Raw genomic sequence first — 21234 nt, 5'->3', positions numbered from 1 at the left:
GCAGGCTTCTAGCGATAAGCATCTGGGTACAGTCCTGTGCCGCTAACTTAGCATCATCATCTTAGTTCTCAGTTGCTAACTTGTCCGTTTCTAAAATTTCAACAAGGAAGCTGATGACTTAATTCTCATTAACCTTGATAATGGAGAAATTGCACAGTCCCAATCATCTGAAGATGAGGCTGACATTCCAGATATCCCACTGCAAGCTGCAGAAATATTTATAACCAGGTAAAAACAAAGTGCATCAAAATGAGATTCTTCAAGGTGTTTCAGCATATCTTTGTGTGGCTGCATCAGTATATGTCACCTGGACATTTAATTTAGTCTGGTTTCCTTTTCTTTGAATGATCTGTTCTCTGTTCCATCCCCCCCCCCTCAAATCTAGTGCCCGTTGTATACCTGAATGCAACCAGCTTGGCCCCTAGTAATATAACATGGTTGGGAAGCATAGCTGTGTACATGCCCACCGGGGGGGCCTTCCTCTTCTCACTCTCTCCAGGCTCATCACTGGCCATTTGGGGAGGGGGAGGCAAGTTGAGATGACTGTATATGGGCATGTCATGTAATCAATGTTTAACAAATTTCAAAACTATGTCAAAAATTAATTATAACCTGGAAATGCTGTCATCTGGCCATGCCTCCCTTCCACACACCCCAGAAATGGCATCATCCAGACACTTCCACCTGTACCCACCACCAAGGCCAAAGCTGGGACCGAAACCCAGGCTGCCGTTACGGGTGGAATCTAGGCTGGCGTAACCTCTCTGGGCCTCTGGTATAACCCCGGGGGTTACCTGTAATCCTGGTTGGGAAACTCTGGTCTAAAACAAGGTCACGTTAAAGGGACTAAGCTTTTCCCTTTTGCTCCTCCGGCAGGGTTGGAGGCCTTCAGCTGCATTATGATCTTGAGCACTGCCGCTTGGGTTCCTGCACAGACCTCGGCGAAGTACAGCTCCGTAGGAGGAACTGGCAGCAGAAGCTTAATTCCGAGATCCAGCAGACCACTCTGCAGCTGATTGTCAATATTTTCAGGTAGGCGGTGAAAGTATTGCTCGGAGGATGTGTGGTCCTGTAGGGACGTAGCTCTTAGCTCCTGCTTTGTTTTGGTATGAATCAGTAGGGTTGTGATATTAACACTCATTGCACCAATGAGTAATAAATCGACTCTGGTTTGCTTTGCCCGCAGTTCACAATTAGTCATTGGTTTACATTATTTATAGCCCGCCTTTTCCATTTGGACTCAAGGTGGGTTACAGAGATCGAGTCAATTTTATTTATTTATTAATTCATTCATTCAGCTGAAATAGCACCCTGCACTGTGACATCTCAGGGCGTTGCGCATGGAACCAAGGGAACAAGAAAATACATGAAACATTTGCAGCCATTTGAAAACAAAGAAATATAAGAGTCATTGATAACTGATGAATAGCATATAACAAATGAACTGCATCTAACAGATGAACAGGGATGTACTGAACGTCGGTGTTAAAGTTTCCAGGTGGTTGCATCAGTTATGGGGGTCCTTGTCACTGGACTTATTAAAACGTGGAGAGTCCAGCTATACATACATTTAATAAAGTCCTCAGAGATATTTAGGCGTTAGAAAAAAGATACTATAAGAATTTTGCCAGTCTTTCCAAGGAGGCTTTCAAAACACTCACCAAGGACAGCTTTCCTATAGTCTTCATCTGATTTTCAGAATATGGTTTACTTAAGTTTTATCACCAGCTAATGAACATTTAAGGTCTGTGAGGAATGTATCCTATATGTGATAAGTATTCGACCAATGGGATAACATGATGAACCTTAGCCAATCAGCATTCGGCCTGCTGACTTGATTTCATTTCTTTGCAACTTCTCTTTCTTCTCTTCTTTTTTCTCCCCAGTAGTGTCTTTCTTTCCTTCTGCTTTCAGCGCCAGAATCCAGGAACAAAGGGAAGTAAATATGTGAAGTATTTCTTGCTTGCCAATCAGGATATGTGCTTATAAGAGTTAGCAATAGTGTCTCCTGTTGCATGCAGAGATATAAGGCTAGAATAAACAATGTTTGACAGCGAATTCTTGAAGGCATTCATGGCCGCAGTCATCTGGCTGTTGTGGGTTTTCTGGACTTTTGTGGGTTTACCAGACTATGACTGTGCAGCTTGGAAAACCCACAGCAGCCATGAGCCCAGATCTGGATAACTCAAGTTAGCCTGATTTTGTCAAATGTTGGGAGCTAAGCAGGGTCAGCCCCGGTTACTAGTTAGATGGGTGACCGCTAAGGAAATCTAGGGTTGCAGTACTCAGACCAACCACCTCTGAACATCTCTTGCCATGAAGGCCCTGGGAAGGCTTGCCATGAGTCTCCTGTGACTGGATAGCAAAAAAGAGGAAAAGCAAAAGACAGCTTTTGAAAAGGCTCCTGCCCATTCTCAGTAGGTCTGTCAGTGACCACCTAATTCAGGCCAGGATTGATCGGCTGTGTCTAAATACATCTGTTGGGAGTCTAGCAAATGCTAGGGACAAGTAGGGAGTGGCTCTTTGAAGCACACGTACAGTATCAGACTGTAAAATGCCAGTAATCTGCAGCAGCTGTCTTTTCATAACATGACAGTCCTTTGCCTTAATGGGTAGAATAGTGGTTTGTAGGATTTCTGTTGTGGATGAGTCTCCCAGTCTTTCTTTCTGCCTGTAAAGTGGTAACACTACGTCTGTCCGTCGTCCTCCCTCCCATTCCTCTAGTGCAGGGTCACCAACATGGTGCATATAGGGCTCCATGGTTCCCTCCTATGCTTTTAATGGCCACTGCCAAGTGGGCGGGGCTGGGTAGGGCTTTTGCCCAACAAGGCTTCTGATAGGCTATTGGAGATTCGCTTGACTCTGCAGATTTTTTAAAGTGTTGCTTTGTCACAGCGGCCACCGCAGCACAAAATTCGACTTTGCATTACCACAGTTAAGCTGCGGCAGTCATTTTTGTGGCTGGCTCCGCCTCCCGTAGCAGCCATTTTGTTGCCCTGCCCACCATGCCATGTCAGAATTCCAAATGTGCATGGAGGCTCAAAAAAGATGGGTAGGTAAATGCTGAATGATTTGGAAAGAAGCAGAGCCTTATTATATAATCACAGCTTGTTGATATCTCTTCTAGGTAAGGCAAAGTGAACTGTCCCCAGAGTAAAATCCCCACCTTTTGTATTTCCATGACATCTCCCTTGGCATTAGTTTCCATCGCCATTGCGTGGTAGATGCTGTCTTTGGTACGGTTGATCAGCAGTTAGGGGGATGCAGGTTTGGTCTTCCTACCCTCTATATGTTCACCTATGAACCTTCATGTCCACCTGTCCTTCATGTCCACCTACGTCCTTTATATGTCCACCAATGAACCTTCATGCCCACTTATGTCCTTCATGTCCACGTATGCCTTCATGAACTCCCTTGTAATCCTGTTTTTTTTTCCCAACAGGGAGGTGAAAGACCACTTGAATTATGAACACAGAGTATTTAACAGTGAAGAATTTATGAAAACAAGAGCGCCAGGCGATCAACCGTTTTATAGAAAGGCAAGTCTCATTCAGAATTTGTTTGAACTGTTTGAAAACCTTTGTTTTTAACTAGAACGCTAAAGAATAATTTGCATGTGTTTGGGCTGTGCTTTGATTTCCTGCCTATGCCTATTATTTATGTATTCATCGCAAAATGATCTTACCTGCGCAAAAATGTTGGGAAAAGGCATGGGTTAGAGCAGAGGTGTCGAACGCATTTGTTACAAGGGCCATATCTGACAGAAATGTGACTTGGTCAAGCCAGGCCATGATGAGAGCCTGCCAGTTTAACCACAATATCACACTGGAAAGATTGAGAGAGTTGGGTATTTGTAGCTTGGCGGAGGTCAAGGGGGGATAGGATAGCTGTATTTAACTATATCAAAGGTAGACATGTTGAAGAGGGGGCCCGCTTGTTTACTGCAGCTTTAGAGACAAGGGCAAAGAGCAATGGGTTCAAATTAGGGGAAAGGAGGTTCCACTTCAATGTTAGAAAGCATTTGCTAATGGCGAGGGCCATTCGTCGATGGAATATTCTGCCTCGGAGGGTGGTGGAGTCTCCTTTGTTGCACGTTTTTGGGAGGAGATTGGATGAACACCTGTCAAAAGGGGGGGACTGGACTGGATGGCTTTTTGTGGTCTCTTCCAGCTCTCTGTGATTCTGATTCTTAAGCGTAATTATTACTTTTGAAAGTTTGGTTGTTGGCTGAGAAACGTTTTAGCGCTTTCAGGGAGTCCAGCTATTAATCTTGTCCTTCTCTTCTGTCTTGCAGGTATTGGAAACCTACATGTTTCATTCTTTTCTCAAAGCCCGTCTTAACCGAAGGATGGATGCTTTTGCTCGCCTGGAGCTGAGCACTCAAAGTGAAGAAGACAGGTCGGATTTTTTTCCCCATATAACATTATGCTCTTGTTCTCTCTGGCAGGAAAGCACACAGCAGACTCCTTCTTTGCATCCGGCAGGGGCACGTTACACCTTTAGGAAGCTTTGGGAGAAAATCCCCTTTTTGTCGCAGCCTGGGGTTCTAGACATAAGCAAGAGCTCACAGCACAAGTTCTAGGCGTTCTGCAGATTCTCTGCACAAGAGCAGATTGAAAAAGCTAGTGAAGAATTTAGCGTTCTGTGGATATTTCCTTGAACGATGAAAAGTTGAAGTTTCTCTCTCTTAGGGGCTCAGAAAACAATATCAAACAAGCAGGCTGTAACCCCAGATCTTCATTGCTTGCAAACCAAGAAGGGGAGGTCCTCGAGAGGCCACCAAGAGAGACAAGGTTGCTACGAAGAGGAAACGACCTCTGTTGATCATCTCTTTCCTTGAAAACCCCACAGGGAATTGCCATTAGTATCTGTTGAAAATGGAAATTGAAGTATGGCTGGACCGAATGTCTAAGACAGGGGTAGTCAAACTGTGGCTCTCCAGATGTCCATGGACTACAATTCCCATGAGCCCCTGCCAGCATTCGCTGGAGGGCCACAGTTTGACCACCCCTGGTCTAAGATCTAGATATTTTCTTTTGCATGGGATAGGGATTCGTTTTGCAGAGGGTAGCATTTGTTGGTCATAGCCCTGCCACTCTTTGGGTCGAATTCTGTCCAGTTATAGATGCGTCTCTCACAGACAATCCCCCCCTCTTTATTTCTCCCTGTAGATTAAGCTCTATGTTCGATAGCCCACGGAGGCTGACCATGGAGAAAATGGTGTCTAAAAGATTTAATCCCGAGTACATGATCAGCAAACGTATGGGGATGAGTTTGCCCGATCTGCAGGATATCAAGCCGAAGGATTACCCAGCTAGGAATGCATCTCTTCGGAGTATGAACACTAAACCTGGTAAAGAAAACGGCCATCTTAGTTTCTTGCTTACTGATTTCCACACAGACTTCCGCTGTGAAGTATCGGTCAGAGGGGGAAAACCCTGTTAACTTGTTCATTAACTTGTTCATTGGAGTTGGGAGTAAGTGGTGAAGTAGGTGAGTTGTTGGTGGTGGGAGGTGCTCCAGGTGGGTCTGTCGATGCTGGGTGAGTGAGCATCAACATGGCACATGAATCATTGAATCATAGAGTTGGAAGGGGCCATCCAGGCCATCCGGTCCAGTCCCCTGCTCAGTGCAGGATCTGTAATAAGTATCTGTCCGGCTGAAGCTTGAAGACTGCCCGTGAGGAGGAGCTCACCACATCCACAAGCAGCTGATTTCACTGCTGAGCGACTTTGACTGTGGAAAATATTTCTCCTGTTGTCTAGCCAGTACTGTTCTACATGTAGTTTAAAGCCATTACTATGGGTCCTGTCTTCTGCTGCCAACAGGACCCCTTCCCTACCCTCATCTGAGAGATAACCTTTCAAATACTTAAAGGGAGTCCGTGTCCCCTTTCAACCTCCTCTTCTCCAGGCTGAACATTCCCAAGTCCCTCAACCTTTCCTCAGAAGGCTTGGTCCCTATGAGGTTCCATGTGGGCAAGTGCAAAGTGATGTACATTGGAGGAGGGCAGGATGCTGTTTCTGTTGGCTGCAGAGGAGAGGACACGCAGTAATGGGTTTAAACTTCAAGTACAACGATATAGGCTAGATATCAGGAAAAAAATGTTCACAGTCAGAGTAGTTCAGCAGTGGAATAGGCTGCCTGAGGAGGTGGTGAGCTCCCCCTCACTGGCAGTCTTCAAGCAAAGGCTGGATACACACTTTTCTTGGATGCTTTAGGATGCTTAGGGCTGATCCTGCGTTGAGCAGGGGGTTGGACTAGATGGCCTGCATGGCCCCTTCCAACTCTATGATTCTATAGGTGTTTGTAAACAGTTTTAGAACTCCTTTGGGTAGTGAAAAGCAGGGTATAAAAGCCAAATGTATAACCCACTGTGAAGCCCTATATGGTTCATTCAGCTTCTCTCCTCCATGCCCTTTCTGGAAGGCAAATTCCAGAAACGGAAGGAAAACTCAGCAAAGCCAATGAGACCAGAATATGGTAAGGGTACAGTATAGTGCAAGGCTGCCTGGCAGCGGCTCATGGGAATTGTAGTCCATGGACATCTGGAGAGCCACAGTTTGCCCCCCCCCCCACCGGCATAGAGACTTTGGGTGTTTATGCATATAAAATAGCCTTTTTGTTGTTCCCCTTTTTCCAGCCGCAAGCCTGATTTCTAAATCGGTGAGCACTTTCAAGATCCCAGAAATCCACTTCCCTCTGGTGGGCCAGTACGTCCTCTCCTACTACATTGACTTTGTGAACCATCTCAGCAGAGCGATCAATATTCTGCCCCCCGAGAATTCATTGTTGCTGGCCAGGTACTTCTACCTCCGGGGGCTCATTGGCTTGATGCAAGGGAAGCTTCTGAACGCCCTTTCGGATTTCCAGAACCTGTACAAGACAGACGTAAGGATATTCCCCATCGATCTGGTGAGGAAGGTGGTGGAAACACTCCCTCCCTCGGACCGCGCCCAAGCGGGTCACAAGCCCGAACTCAAGAGGCTGATTAGCCAGGTGCTGGACAAACAAAGGGAAATCGCCAAAGTGGACGATCATGTGAAAAACTTCGAGCTGCCAAAAACCCACATGCAGCTGGATGACTTTGTGAAGCGAATTCAGGAATCTGGGATCGTCAAAGATATCGACACCATACACCGACTGTTTGAGGCCTTAACTGTAGGTGGGTAAGAAGACAGGGAGACCTGCAGACCTCATCATATGAGCTTTGCCTCTTGACATTTTTCCTTGTCCAGATGTCCATGGACTACAATTACCATGAACCCCTGCCAGCAAACACTGGCAGGGGCTCATGGGAACTGTAGTCCATAGACATCTGGAGGGCCGCAGTTTGACTACCCCACAAGGCTTTTTTCTAGCGTATGTAACCGTGGCTCGTTTATTTATTTTATATTTATTAATTGGACTTACAGCCTGCCACTCTCAGGAACCGAATTTGAACCTGGGTCTCTCCAAACCGAGTTCTGCACTCTGAACTACACCCGATGTTCTTGTATTCAAGTGGGTGAAGTCAATATTTTGGGCCCTTGGAGTTAGGCAGGCATACATTTAAGAATATCTCTGGGGGGTGATGTATTAGCGGGGCTGTCGTTTTAGTCTTTTTGCTAAAGTGCTTTAGGGACATGTAGATGCTCTGCTTCATTGTGAGTGTCCTGCATGGTGCAGGGGGTTGGACTAGATGACCCAGGAGGTCCCTTCCAACTCTATGATTCTAGGACTGGCAGAAACAGGTCTCCCCTGTGACTGTTCCGCTCTTCACAGGGGAGACCGAGGCTAATTAGCGCCAATTATGACTTGGTGACACTTTCTTTTTTATTTCTTGCTTTCCTTTGGTCTATTCTTTTACCTGCTTTGATATTGCTAGACACTGGCTGGATTGTTGATTTTTATGCTTTTGATGCATGGCCTCCGGTGATTTTTGATATGTTTTGGAAAACACCACGAAGAAGCAATATAGAAATATCTTAATCATATATGGAAAAACAAACATAATATAAAGAAAATGCAAAAAAAAAGAAAAATGGTTATGTATCATAAGCAAAAACTAAGAACTGTTTCTCCCCACAAGCCCCTTCGTTATATTCAAGGGTCTTTGGGGCACTTTCTATAAGTTCATTGAGTTGGCCCCCTCCTGTAAGAGCCCCCCCTTGGAATAAAGTAAAGCTCATAACGACATTTGAAATGCACTTTGTTTTAATTGTTTTAATCGTTTTAATGTTAGATGTTCTTATATTGCTGTCAACCACCCCAGGCTGGCATGCCAGAAGGGGTGGTCATATAAATCCAAATTTTAAATAAATGAAATAAAAATATCTTCTCTTGAGACACATTTACATTCAACAGTTTACCCTTTGGATTTCATAACTAATCTGTTTCTCAAATAATGTGAGAAACAGATTACTTGCTGCATACTCACTGTCCCTTTTGGCAAATAGGTAATATAATGAAACTACAGAGAAGAAAATAATTGTACATCATATAATAGAAAACATTTCTCCACAATACCCTCTTCATTACATAGAAAAAAATGTGGAATACAGTAAGAATAAGTCAATTTGGGATTCAGCGTTTTACCTTCAGAACTAATTCTCTTTCTGTTTCTCCACTGCAATACATTTGTAAATTTGTCTCCTGCCTGCCTAATATACACTTCATCTTCTTCCAGTTTTGCAACTGATCTTTTTCTCATATTGGCTGTTAAGTTTGCCATCACTGCATAACTGAGAAATATCTTACTCTTGGGTGGTCCCTGTTGGACATGAGGGATGTTTTGGAGTGATCCATCAGAGCTGTCCTCACGTCCACGTCATTTTGGCTTTTAAAACACAGAGATGGTTGAGACTTGCTAACCAGAAATGTGCTTCCTCAATTTTAAGGCCAACAGAAACAAATAGACCCAGAAACCTTTAAACATTTCTACACCTACTGGAAGGAGACGGAATCAGAGGCACAAGACGTGAGCCTTCCATCCTCTGTAGTTGAACGCTTAGACAAAAACGAATGCGTCTACAAGCTGTCGGCCTCTGTCAAAACCAACAAAGGGCTTGGGAAAATAGCCATGACTCAGAAGCGCCTGTTTCTCTTGACCGAAGGAGCCCGGCCGGGCTATGAAGAGATTGCCACTTTCCGAGACATAGAGGTGAATGTGACGTAGACGCCATAGCTGAATGGTGGAGCCAGCTTGGTGGAGTGGTTAGGAGTGTGGACTTCTAATCTGGCGAGCCGGGTTTCATTCCATGCTCCCCCACATGTAGCCAGCTGGGTGACCTTGGGCTTGCCACAGCATTGAAAAAACTGCTCTGACTGAGCAGTGATATCAGGGCTTTCAGCCTCATCCACCTCACAGGGTGTCTGTTGTGGGGAGAGGAATGGGAAGGAGATTGTAAGCCACTTTGAGCCTCCTTTGGGTAGAGAAAAGCGGCATATAAGAACCAACTTTTCTTCTTCTTCTTCAGTAATATCAGGGCTCTCTCAGCCTCACCCACCCCACAGGGTGTCTGTTGTGGGGAGAGGAAAGGGAAGGAGATTGTAAGCCACTTTGAGCCTCCTTCGGGTAGAGAAAAGCGGCATGTAAGATCCAACACTTTTTCTACTTCATCTGAACAGCCCATCCCTTCCCCTAAATCTTTATTACACCATGATGATTTTTGGGCTCCCCGAGTCCCTTGGAAGGTGTGAAAACGAATGTTGTGAAGCTGATTTAGATTTGAAAGGGTGTTGTTATAATTTTATGCAGGACATTGTGTGAAACGCTTTATCACCTGGCATTAGCTGTCCTGTAGCCAACTTTATTTATTTATTTTAAGCATTTTTATGCTGCCTGGTCAGGCTTCCCCAGTTAAAACTGTTGAGCCATTAAAAGTGCATTTAAAACGATAAAGTAATTCAATATAAACACACAACGACCAACACCAGGACCAGGAATAAGGGCCAATACCTTTATTGGGGGCAGACCGCCCAATAGAGGGTGACAGAGGATTGGTCCCCTGGGGAGGGTGTTCCAAAGTTTTGGGGCCACAACTGAAAAAGCCCTTTCTCAGGGCCTACCCTTCCTTTCCGCACAACAGATACCCTGTAGGGTAGGTGGGACTGGGGAAGCTCTGAGAGAATTGGGACGGGCCCGAGGTCACACAGCTGGGCGCCTGGGGAGGAGGAGTGGGGAATCAAACCCTGGCTCACCAGATTAGAGGCCATCTCTCTTAACCACTATACCAGGGGTAGTCAAACTGTGGCCCTCCAGATGTCCATGGACTGCAATTCCCAGGAGCCCTCTGCCAGCGAATGCTGGCAGGGGCTCCTGGGAATTGTAGTCCATGGACATCTGGAGGGCCGCAGTTTGACTATCCCTGCACTATACCATGGTGGCTGAGATATGACTGTATGGGGTTGGACAGTGGGTAGCATGCAAGTGTCATGGTTAAGAATGGCGGGCTGTAATCTGGAGAACCAGGTTTAATTCCGCACTCCTCCTCCACATGCAGCCCGCTGGGTGACCTTGGGACAGTCACAGAGCTGTTCTTGCAGAGCAGTTCTCTTGGGACTCTCTCAGTTGTACCTTTTTCACAGGACGTCTGTTGTGGGGAGAGGAACGGTATTTGTAATCCACTTTTGGACTCCTTCAGGTAGTGAAAAGCAGGGTATACACACCCAGCTTCTTCCTCATCTTGTCGCTGAACCACTGCAAGAAATTTGCACTCTGGGGGACCTGAAGAAACGCGAGAAGGGACTGGAGACCGGGCCAGGTGTTGAGGGAGGGACAAGACAAGATCTTGTGCTCGCATGTATTCCCTCTCTTGCCAATTGAAATTCTTGTCTCCTGTTAAATTGTCCCCACCCAGGAAGTGAAGAGCACGACCGTCACCTTTCTCCTCCTCAGGATTCCCACGCTCAAGATAAAAGCCATGTCTAAAAAGGAAGTTTTCGAAGCCAACCTCAAGTCTGAGTGTGACCTTTGGCACCTGATGGTGAAGGAGATGTGGGCTGGGAAGAAAATGGCCGATGATCACAAGGTCTGAGACTTCATGCCGGCAGCTGAAACTTGTCTTTTTTGGTTTTCCTTTTAAAGTGTTAGGAGCCCTTTGGGTGTTCAAGCACGAGATGAGCTCCACCTCCCCCAGGTGACATCCGTGCAGCCTCTCTTCCCCATCCGTGCTTTAAGCAGGCGCCCACCTTTTATCCTTGTTTTCCTCAGCGGTCTGTTTTCATTTTATTAAGAGTTAACCAGGATCTTGTGTCCTCATTCCTTCAGCCAATATGCTGATGACCAAGCTGCACCTGAGGGCAATCCAATATGGTGGTTTTGACCTTTGAAGCCCTACATGGCTTGGGATTGGGGTATCTGAATAACCATGGTTTCTCATGGAGAGGTCCTCTGCAGGAGACAGGGCCCTTGTGGTGGTGGCCCCCAAGCTATGTAAGCACCTTCCCATTGAGGTTCCCCAGGCCCCCTCATTCCCAATCTTTTGGAGGCAGCTGAAGATAGTTTTATCCATGACGGCATTTGGTTAGTAGGTTCTTCTGCCGAGCAGCAGATTTAAAATTGTGATTTCAGCTAGTGGTTTTTATGTCATTTGATGATTGTGGCTTACATTGCAAGCCTCTTTGAGGTCCTGTAAGGTAAAAAGGTGGCTAACAAATGTTTTGAATTCATACAGCTGTTCCCCGCTTTCGTTTAAACTTTCAAATCCATTCTGGTAAAGGAGGGCGGTGGGAACGGAGTTGCTTTTGTGAAGCAGTAGTGGAGAATGACAGGTCAGGTCAGACAGGCAGTGTTGAGCTTACCTAGTTTCTGCTCTAAACGGGAAGCTTGCTCCTCGGTTGAAGGCCGGGCACCTGCCAGATGTGTCATGAGCACACTTCCTCCACTGGCTTCCTGCCTTGGGAATGTCTTGTCTGTACGCAGTTTGTTCTGCTTCTTGGTTTGTTTTTATCTCATGCCCTTGTGCGTCCCAGCCTTTGCAACCCTTACTGAGGCAGGGCAGGGTGGGCCAAAGTCATCCACCTGGACGTAATGCAAGCTTGGCCCTCTGCTCAGGCAGCAGTGCTCTTTCTTAAAATGCTCTCAAAGCAGAACGGCAAAAGCCCCCAGGTTGACAAGTATCGAGCACACCAGTTCTACATTGCTGTCTGTCCAGGTTCTGTTCAAAAGCAACGCTAGAAATGCATGTTCAGACAGAAATATTTCTGGTGACTGGAAGTTGTGGCATCTTGTTTTATGGATTTTTGGTTGCTGCGGCTGCTCTCAGACAGGGAGAGCTGTCATTCAAATGCCACCTGCAAAGCCCTCAGCCTGCCTCTTTCTTCTAAGGTGATTGATCACAGACTTGGCTGTTCAGCACAGATTTCATGTCCTCTCTATTTTCTCAAGTGTTAATAGATTGCAGTCATGGTGCAGTTTCCTCCAAATTGCATTTTCTTGCATGCTTAAAGTGGGAGAAGATTTAAAAAATTGCAATCTACTGTTGTCTTTTAAAATTTGCAGCAGATATCAAACTGGAAATTGCACATGGTGTGAAATGGTGTAGTGGTTAAAATGTCCGATTAGGGCCTGGGGAAATCCAAGTTCAAATCCACACTCTAGAATCTCCAGATTCTAGGGAAGTTGCAAATGACGGAAAAGGAGATTCCACGTAAATCTCTGAAAGCATTTGCTGATGATGAGGACTGCTTGTAGAGGGGATATGCTGCCTAGGAGGGTGGTGGAGTCTCCTTTGATGGAATTTTTTTTAGGAGGAGACCAGCCAGTGTTTTTAAAGTCTCCAAGAAGTTTGGGGGGCTGGACTGGATGGCGCTTGATGGTCTTTTCCAGCTCTGCATGGTTTATACTCTGATTCGGTCCTGCCATGGAAGCTCACTGAGTGACCTTGAGCCAGTCACACACTCTTGGCCTGACCTACCTCACCCAGTCGTTGTGAGGATAAAATGGAGGAGAAGAGAGGCCAATTTGTGTCCCCAGCAGAGTGAAAGGCGGGAGATAAACAAAAAGTAAAAGCTCAGGGGCTTCACGTTTTGTGGAAAACTCCTTTTAGCATCTTATTGGGAACTATGTAAGATGGGTCTTGTAAGAATAGAAGCTGAAATGCAAATTGAAGGCATGGCTTCTGTTCCCTCCCCTTCCTTCCCTTCCTGACCTTCCCCTCCAGGATCCTCAATACATTCAGCAGGCCCTGACCAACGTACTTCTGATGGACGCTGTAGTGGGTGCCTTGCAGTCTTCCAAGGTTATATATGCTGCTTCCAAATTGTCTTACTTTGACAAGATGAAGAACGAAGGTGAGTTGGGTTACAGTTGCTAGGCCCCCACTGGAGGAATTGGCTTTGTCTGTAATAACATGATACCCCTCCCCTGACTCTGATGGGGAGTTTCAACTTTCCTCTTGCCCCCATGTAGGCAGGGAAGCCCAGAAGTCCCGAAGAAGATGATACGGCTGAGTTTGGGGTGCTCATAGCAACCCCCATCAACAGCACCAAAGATGCAGATTAGGATGTAGAAACAGAAAGAAAGAAAATACTAAAAGCACCACACAGGATGAACTGCAATGGATAGGGCATGCCAGCTGATGAAAAAAAAACTCGTAGGCAGTTTTGCAAAGCAAGAAAAATTACCGGGAGAGAATAAAAGTTACCTGTACCGAATCCAAATTCAAAAGATTCTCTGAAGGAAACACACATGAGCAATAATTAACATAATTAACACGTGCCAACTGCACCTGTGCATAAAATACATCATTGCTCCCTTGAAAAAACAGGCCATGCTTCTTCCATAGAGGAACACAGGGCAGAAAACAAAGAGATGAATTTTCAAGTGGTAAATGTTCATTCCCAGTCAGTCGGCAAAATGCACTGTAGGACGTTCTGGCTCTCTCCCATATAATCAAAGCCTAAGCAATTAAAAGTCTTTTCATTCCCTTTTATATTACTGAAAAGAGTTTGTTACTATAGCAGATCCCAGCCAATCCTCGGGCCATTTCATGGTGGGAACAAGATGCCTTGTAATCAATGTTCCAGCCTCCGTTGTGCTCAGGGTTGTGCCTGTGTTTTCCTGTGCTTCCCTTTGGAACACAGAGAGGGGTCCAACAGCAAAACTTGCAGGAGTAATTGGTACAGGATCTCTTTCCCCTTCAAATAGCTTCAGACATGCCACCATGGTGGCTTGCAAAAGGCCTTAATAACAACAATAATAATAACAACAGCAACTTTATTTTTATAGCCCGCCCTTCCCTGTTGGCTCCCAGTTGGGTCCACGTTCCTTTTAAAGTTTACATGCCTCGTTCCTCTCCATTGCAAGCCACAGAGGATGGGGCCAGCTTCATTGGGGGAATCTTAGAATTGGAGCCCCAGTCCAGTATTTTTCAGACTTGGGGTTTTTTTGTGTGAGGAGAGGCACAAGCAGCTCTGCTGCAAATTTGGTGCCTCTCCCCCCCCCAAAAACAAAACAGAAACCCAAACAAAAACAGCCCTCTCAGAGCCCCCAGATACCCCCAGTTTGATTCTCCATTATTGCCTATAAGAACCATAATGGTCCCCAGGTTTATAATCCAGCCAAAAATTTTTCAGCATTTATGACTATTTAGTGAATCTGAATACCATGCAGGTATTGGGATTGGGAATATCAGGAAATACCGATTTGGGGTGGTCGTGGGTCAGTATACCCCAACCTGAAAAATGTTGGGTTGATTTTTGTATATACCTCTAGTCCAAACAATCCCCAGTATGAGATGCTGCAGTGAGGAGGGGGGGATTGGTCCAGATTTCCTCCCCCTCCCTCTTGCGGAGAGGGGTGGTCTATAAATCTAATAATGATAATAATAGTAAATCAGCAGTGGCCACCTTCTTGATTCCATGAGCACCTTTGGGATCCTGGCAGGGGACAGAGGGGCAACAACAAATGGCAGCCACAAGAGGCAGCAGCAAGCACCACATTCCAGGGAACAAGACCCTGCGTGACTCAACGTTTATGGCAGGAGCTCTGCTTAACAGGATGCCTTTCAATGTGCACGGCCAATCAGAAAGCCCGCTAGGCACAAGCCCCGCCTGGCCCTGCCGACTTGACAGGCACAGGGAAGAGTGTGTGGGCAGGGCCCGTGGACCAGACTGGGGACCCGCGTGCTAGATAAAGGGGAAAATGGGAAAAGATTAACTCTGACACCTTTCTGTCCACTTTGCACCTTTTATCTCTTTCAGCAAGTTAAAATGTTTATATCTGCTGTTATTCAGTGCCCATGATGGTCCCCAAGACGACAGCAGAAACACTGAAGCACAAGATCAATCCATCCGCGGGTGAAACTTTCCCACAGGCAGTGGAATTCTTGCTTTATACACCTGGTAAGGAGCTCAGGGTGAAGTGACAGTGCTGATCTGACTGAGCAGTAATATCAGGGCTCTCTCAGCCTCACCCACCGATCTCAGCTAGTCTATACGTTGCTCTTCTGTCCTAGGCTTCCTTTCTGTCTCCCTTTTTCATTTGCAGGACAGCTCGATCCCGTGGAAAAGCACGGAGATGCCCACCCCAAGTTGTGGTGTGCTCTGGACGAGGGGAAGGTGGCCGTCTTCGATGCGTCAACGTGGTCCAAGCAACACTGTTTTAAAGTGGGACGCTCAAAATTGGTGAGTGGCATTTATTGGAGGGGGCAGGGGAGTCCTGCCGAAGCTCTGTTCATAAATAGAGACATACTATTATCATTCATTTCATTTCATCGAATCAGAGTTGAAACAAGCCATGCAGGCCATCTAGTCCAACCCCCTGCTCAGTGCAGGATCCGCCTAAGGCAGCTAATAACAAATAATTGAGCAATAATGGCATAATAAAGCATTTAAAATATTTAACAGCATCTATAGTCGGTAGCAGCATCCGTTATTATCGTCCTTCCCGGAATTGGCCCCCTTTATGTTTTGTCTTGTCTGTGCAGACTTGCATGGCCATAGCGGAGCAGAGCCAGGTCTGGATTGGTTCCCAGGACTCCATGATTTACATAATCAACACCCACAGCATGTCCTGCAACAAGCAGCTGAACGACCATCGCTCTGAAGTCACGGACATCATCGTGCAGGCCAGAGACCGCTTGTCCAGGTCAGCCGGGAGCCCCCACACGTTGTCTTTCCCAGGACTGAGGCTGTCTAGGAAACGCATCCTGAGCTTAGAGGGCAGCAGCTCATTCAGAAGCCCTTTGGCTCATGAAGCACTTATCCATAGCATTTGCCATGCATTATCCTTGGATCGTTTCTGCACGGGCAGTTTTGTGCCCCGCTGCTGCCTGGTTTCTGGCTTAGGGCTGTTCTCCCTGGTTTGGCTTGCTGCACCCCCTCCGCCTCAGATTTGTGCTCCTGCACAAGGGAGTCAGGCGGTGAAGTTCTGCCACATTGAGGGGTGGCGAAGTTTTCTTATTTGTAAGAACTTGTGAGCAGAGGCTATGGAACCTAGTCATATCTTGGAAGCTAAGCAGGGTTGGCCCTAGTCAATATTAGGATGGGAGACCTTCAAGGGAGTCCAGGGTCGTCACGCAGAGGCAGGTAGTGGCAAACCTCCTCTGTTCGTCCCTTGCCTTGAAAACCCCGGCGGGTGCCCATGAGTCTGCTGGGACTTAACAGCACTTTCCCCCACCAAGGCTGAGCCCGTCACCCTGACTCTGATTACTAATGTGACCCGTAACTATTTTATTTATTTTACTTCCTGTGTGCCTCCCCTTTCTCCCCAGTGGAGACCTGCAAAACAGCTAATGGGATTCTCCTCCCCTCCATTTTGTCCTCACAGTAGCCCTGTGAGGGAGGCCAGGGTGGGGCTGGGTGCCAGGCTCCAGTGTCCTTGGCGGAGTGGAGGTTTGAACCTGGGCCTGCATGGTCCCTATTCCACTGCCTAACCCACTGCATGGCGACTGGCGCCACAAACTCAGAAATGGGCCCGTGACTTTGCTTTTGTCCACAGGACTGATTTTTTTTTTGGGGGGGGGCTGCATTTTAACCCCCTCGGAGGGTGGCGTTCTCACCTGCCTGTGCTTCCATGTCCCAACAGCAGCGAGGCCTATTCCTGCAGCGTCGATGGGACGGTGATTGCCTGGAACGTCAGCACCTTGAAAGTCAACCACAGTTTCCAGCTGCCCTGCGAGACTCTGACGTCCATCAAATACCACCACCACCGCCTTTGGTGCTGTATGTTTCCCTGTGCCTAATATCCTTTGTTGTTGTTAGCCGTGAAGTCATGTCCGACCCATCGCGACCCCATGGACAATGATCCTCCAGGCCTTCCTGTCTTCTACCATTCCCCGGAGTCCATTTCAGTTTGCATCGACTGCTTCAGGGACTCCATCCAGCCAGCTCATTCTCTGTCGTCCCCTTCTTCTTTTGCCCTCGATCGCTCCCAGCATTAGGCTCTTCTCCAGGGAGTCCTTCCTTCTCTTGAGGTGGCCAAAGTATTTGAGTTTCATCTTCAGGATCTGGCCTTCTAAAGAGCAGTCAGGGCTGATCTCCTCTAGGACTGACCGGTTTGTTCGCCTCGCAGTCCAAGGGACTCGCAAGAGTCTTCTCCAGCACCAGAGCTCAAAAGCCTCAATTCTTTGACGCTCGGCCTTCCTTATGGTCCAACTTTCACAGCTTTTAAAGAATATCCTTTAAAGAAATGCAATGGCAAAGATTCCCCGTTTTGTTCACAGCATCATCCTCAATGACAGCAAACCTTTTCCTCTCCCTCCCCTGCTCTGTGGCTTCTTCACCTGCAGTTTGCTAAAACTATTAACCCCTTGGTGAGCTTAAATGTATTGCCGTGGACTTCCCCATGGGCAGAACACTTCCTGCCCCTTAGGAAGAGATCCCTCCCAGGGTTCACAAATCTGCTGGAACGTTCTCACTAGCGAGAGAAGCACGGTTAGGGTTGCCAACTCTGGGTCGGGAACTACCTGGAGATTTGGGGGGAGGAGAGGAACTCCAGTGGGGTGTAACATTGCCTTCCGTAGGGGCCATTTGCTCCAGGGGAACTGATCTCTGTTGGCTTGAGGCCAGTTTTAACCTCGGGAGATCTCCAGCCCCCACCTGGGAGTTGGCAACTCTGAGAACAGTGCTGGTTGCCCATCCCGGACCCTGCCAAATGGGTTGGGGCAGGAAGGGTTTTTGACTCCTTGGCTCTGTAGATTTCTTTTAAATGCTGCTTTGGTGTCCAAGCTTAAGCATCTTCACTGCATGACCAAAGGTGCCTGGCTCGGCCTCCCGTGGCAGCCCATCAGGCCCTGTTGGCCAGCAAACACAGCAAGGTTGGGGACCCTCAAACAGATCACGTTACGAACATTCCCACCCTTTCTCGGGAGCAAAAGGCTTGTCCTCGTGCCAAAAATTAAAATAAAATCCCAAACCGGAAATCACAATGACCTGCATAGTACAATTAAAAGGGTCTTGTGCAGAAAGGCCAGACACCATCTCCTTCTTGTTAGAACAAAAAATGTCAGCCCTTTGTGTCAGATTTTAACACCCCTTTGTTTCGGCACGTTGAAGGCACAGGAAGCTGCATTCTTGTCGTCACGACAAACGGCTTTGTCCGGCAGAAGGTGAACATGGAGGAATACGTGAGAGAGCCCCCCCCATCCTTGCTCTCCTTCCAGTTGTTTCCCGAGGTAAACAGAAACATCTGTCTCAGCTGTGGCAAACTTGAAGGGACAGGGGTGTGTGTGTGTCTGTGTGTGTGTGTGTGTGGGGGGGATGTCCTCTGTTGAAAGGAGCATGCTTCTACCCAAGACTGTCTTCTCCCACAGAGAGAGCAGATCTGGGCCTTGTGCTCAGGGAGTCCCGACCTCTTTATCTGGAACATGACAAATCTCTCGACACCCGCTCAGAAGATCAGCCTGCAAGACTGTGCCGAGGCCACCTGCATGATGAAAGTAAAAAACCAGGTAAACCAAACGTTGAGGAACGCCCTTTTTGTGTGGTGTGCTGACCGCTCTCCGATCAAGAGCCAGGTTTCTGGGGGGCTGAAATCTGAATGCCCATTTCGACCACAGAGGTTCTCCGGGTGATTTGGGGCCCAACGCAAACTCTCCACCTGATCTCCCTGGGGGGAAATGGTGAGTTTGGGGGAGCGATGACCTAAACCGCTTTGAAACCCGACTGGGGAGAAGAGCAGGATATAAAGTAGGGATTCCCAACCAGGGGTCTGGGGCCTCCTGGGGGGTCCACAGGAGCTCCATGGGGGGTTTGGGGCCTTTCCCTTCCTGCATCAGTGGACTCAGCCACACGCTAGGGAACGGACTGCTTTGATTGCTCCCCTTCCTGAACGTCTTGTGGTTTCTGTGCCGGGAAGGGGGCAGAGCCTGTGTGCCTCCTCTCCCCTTGAACTGCCTCCTGCCTCTCCTCCCTCTGTCCTCCTCAAGCCTGTCTGTCAACACAGGTGGTGATGTCACTTCTGGGGGGCGGGGGGACACAGAGGCGTGGCCAGCTGACATCACTTCCGAGGTTCCTCGAAGCCTAAAAAACTATTTCAAGGGCTCCTCCCCAGTCAAAAGGTTGAAAAGGGCTGATGTAAAGCAATCACCTGTGCGTGGGTGCACAAAAGGCCCTGCTAGGGGCAGGTGCTTGGCCCAGTGCAATTTCTTTGACTGGAACGCAGTAGGCGATCCTCCACTCCCACCAGAAGCAGCTCTTTGTCTCAAAAGCGGTGTCCCAACCCACAAGTTCTTGACGCCCTTGGGATGGCTTGGAATAGGTTCATGGTTCTTGTGCCTGATGTATTTTCAGTAACGTATGAGCTAATCTCTCCAAGCAAGTGGCTGTCTGGGGGCGCTGCAGAACGGTTACTTAAGAACTCGGGGAGCCATTAGACATGTGTTACTTGGCTAGCTCTCGCCCAGATGAGGGGGGATGTGGCATTCTGCCATTTATCTCTCTTGGCTTCGGTCCAGCAGCCACAATCGACCGAGGGGGGTTGGCTCGTCTGTGCCATTAGGTCTTCCTGCAGGTTCTGCACGACCTCTCCTTTTTCACCAAATGCAAAAGAGACGTGCCAAGAGGGAGTGATTTTGAGGCAGGACCTGGATGAGATGGGAAAACAGCTACGCTACGTGCTTAAGAGAACATAAGGACAAAAAAGAACCCATGCTGGATTCCCTCCCAGTCCAACACTCTGTGTGGCACACAGTAGCCAAAACCCAGGGACCATCAGGAGGGTCCACCAGCAGAGCCAGAACTCCAGAAATCCTCCCACTGTTGATCTCCCAAGCATCAAGAAGACAGAGCATCCCTGCCCCAGACAGAGTGTTCCCTCTAGACCTTGTGGCTAATAGCCAGTCATGGTAAAAGGTAAAGGTATCCCCTGTGCAAGCACCGAGTCATGTCTGACCCTTGGGGTGACGCCCTCCAGCGTTTTCATGGCAGACTCAATACAGGGTGGTTTGCCAGTGCCTTCCCCAGTCGTTACCGTTTACCCCCCAGCAAGCTGGGTACTCATTTTACCGACCTCGGAAGGATGGAAGGCTGAGTCAACCTCGAGCCAGCTGCTGGGATCGAACTCCCAGCCTCATGGACAAAGCTTTCAGACGGCTGCCTTACCTCTACTTAAAAACCTAAGAGAAGCCATGTTGGATCAGGCCAATGGCCCATCCAGTCCAACACTCTGTTTCACACAGTGGCCAAATCCCAGGTGCCATCAGGAGGTCCACAAATGGGGCCCATGCTCTAGAAGCCCTCCCACTGTATCCCCCCCCCCAAGCACCAAGGATGCAGACCAATAAGGGAGCCCTAGACAGTGTGTTCCATCCATCCCTTGTGGCTAATAGCCACTGCCTTTGGACCAAGGGGGCGTTGACTCTCAAAGGTTTATACCCCCCAAATCCCATTGGTCTCTAAGAGGTGACAACGTCGATTCTATCTCTTCACCTAGGACAGTTAACTAAATAAAACAGTAATAGTAAGTAAAAAAAATAAAAATCTGTTGTAATGTTTATCCACACAGTGGAAATGCAGCCCTTTAAAGGACGGCTCTTGTTTTTCAGATGTGGGTCGGTGGCCGAGGACTTTCTCAGGGCAAAATCAAAGGCAAGATCTACGTGGTTGACGGCGAAAAGAAGACGGTGGAAAAGGAGCTGGTTGGTCACGTCGACACGGTGAAGGCGCTCTGCTCTGCTGAGGACAGATACGTTCTCAGTGGCTCCGGGAAGGAAGAGGGGAAAATTGCCATCTGGAAGGTCGAATAGACCCCCCCCCCCCCGTTCTCACAGTTTAGGCCAGGGGTAGTCAAACTGCGGCCCTCCAGATGTC

The 21234-nt window shown here is 47.8% G+C and overlaps 1 protein-coding gene across 4 annotated transcripts in view; it reads left to right on the top strand.

Annotated features, from left to right (window-relative positions):
* DENND3 (DENN domain containing 3) overlaps positions 1-21234 on the top strand; it is a 40263-nt gene extending 19029 nt beyond the window's left edge. For 3 of the 4 annotated variants that reach the window (XM_077351390.1, XM_077351392.1, XM_077351389.1), the window contains 16 exons: positions 107-228; positions 877-1032; positions 3443-3539; positions 4295-4398; positions 5172-5353; positions 6644-7165; positions 8880-9142; positions 10842-11012; positions 13146-13275; positions 15220-15327; positions 15473-15609; positions 15912-16072; positions 17012-17148; positions 18481-18599; positions 18738-18875; positions 20970-21234. In XM_077351390.1, the coding sequence (XP_077207505.1) occupies positions 107-228; positions 877-1032; positions 3443-3539; positions 4295-4398; positions 5172-5353; positions 6644-7165; positions 8880-9142; positions 10842-11012; positions 13146-13275; positions 15220-15327; positions 15473-15609; positions 15912-16072; positions 17012-17148; positions 18481-18599; positions 18738-18875; positions 20970-21170 (2748 nt within the window). In that variant the 3' untranslated portion in view covers positions 21171-21234. The remainder of the gene's footprint in view (positions 1-106; positions 229-876; positions 1033-3442; positions 3540-4294; positions 4399-5171; positions 5354-6643; positions 7166-8879; positions 9143-10841; positions 11013-13145; positions 13276-15219; positions 15328-15472; positions 15610-15911; positions 16073-17011; positions 17149-18480; positions 18600-18737; positions 18876-20969) is intronic. The other variant, XM_077351393.1, reaches the window with a different exon arrangement.

This window comes from Paroedura picta, chromosome 9 (genome assembly GCF_049243985.1).
Source record: "Paroedura picta isolate Pp20150507F chromosome 9, Ppicta_v3.0, whole genome shotgun sequence".
Taxonomy (NCBI): domain Eukaryota; kingdom Metazoa; phylum Chordata; class Lepidosauria; order Squamata; family Gekkonidae; genus Paroedura; species Paroedura picta.
The sequence above is the reverse complement of the archived record's forward strand: the minus strand, read 5'-3'. Positions and strand labels throughout refer to the sequence as shown.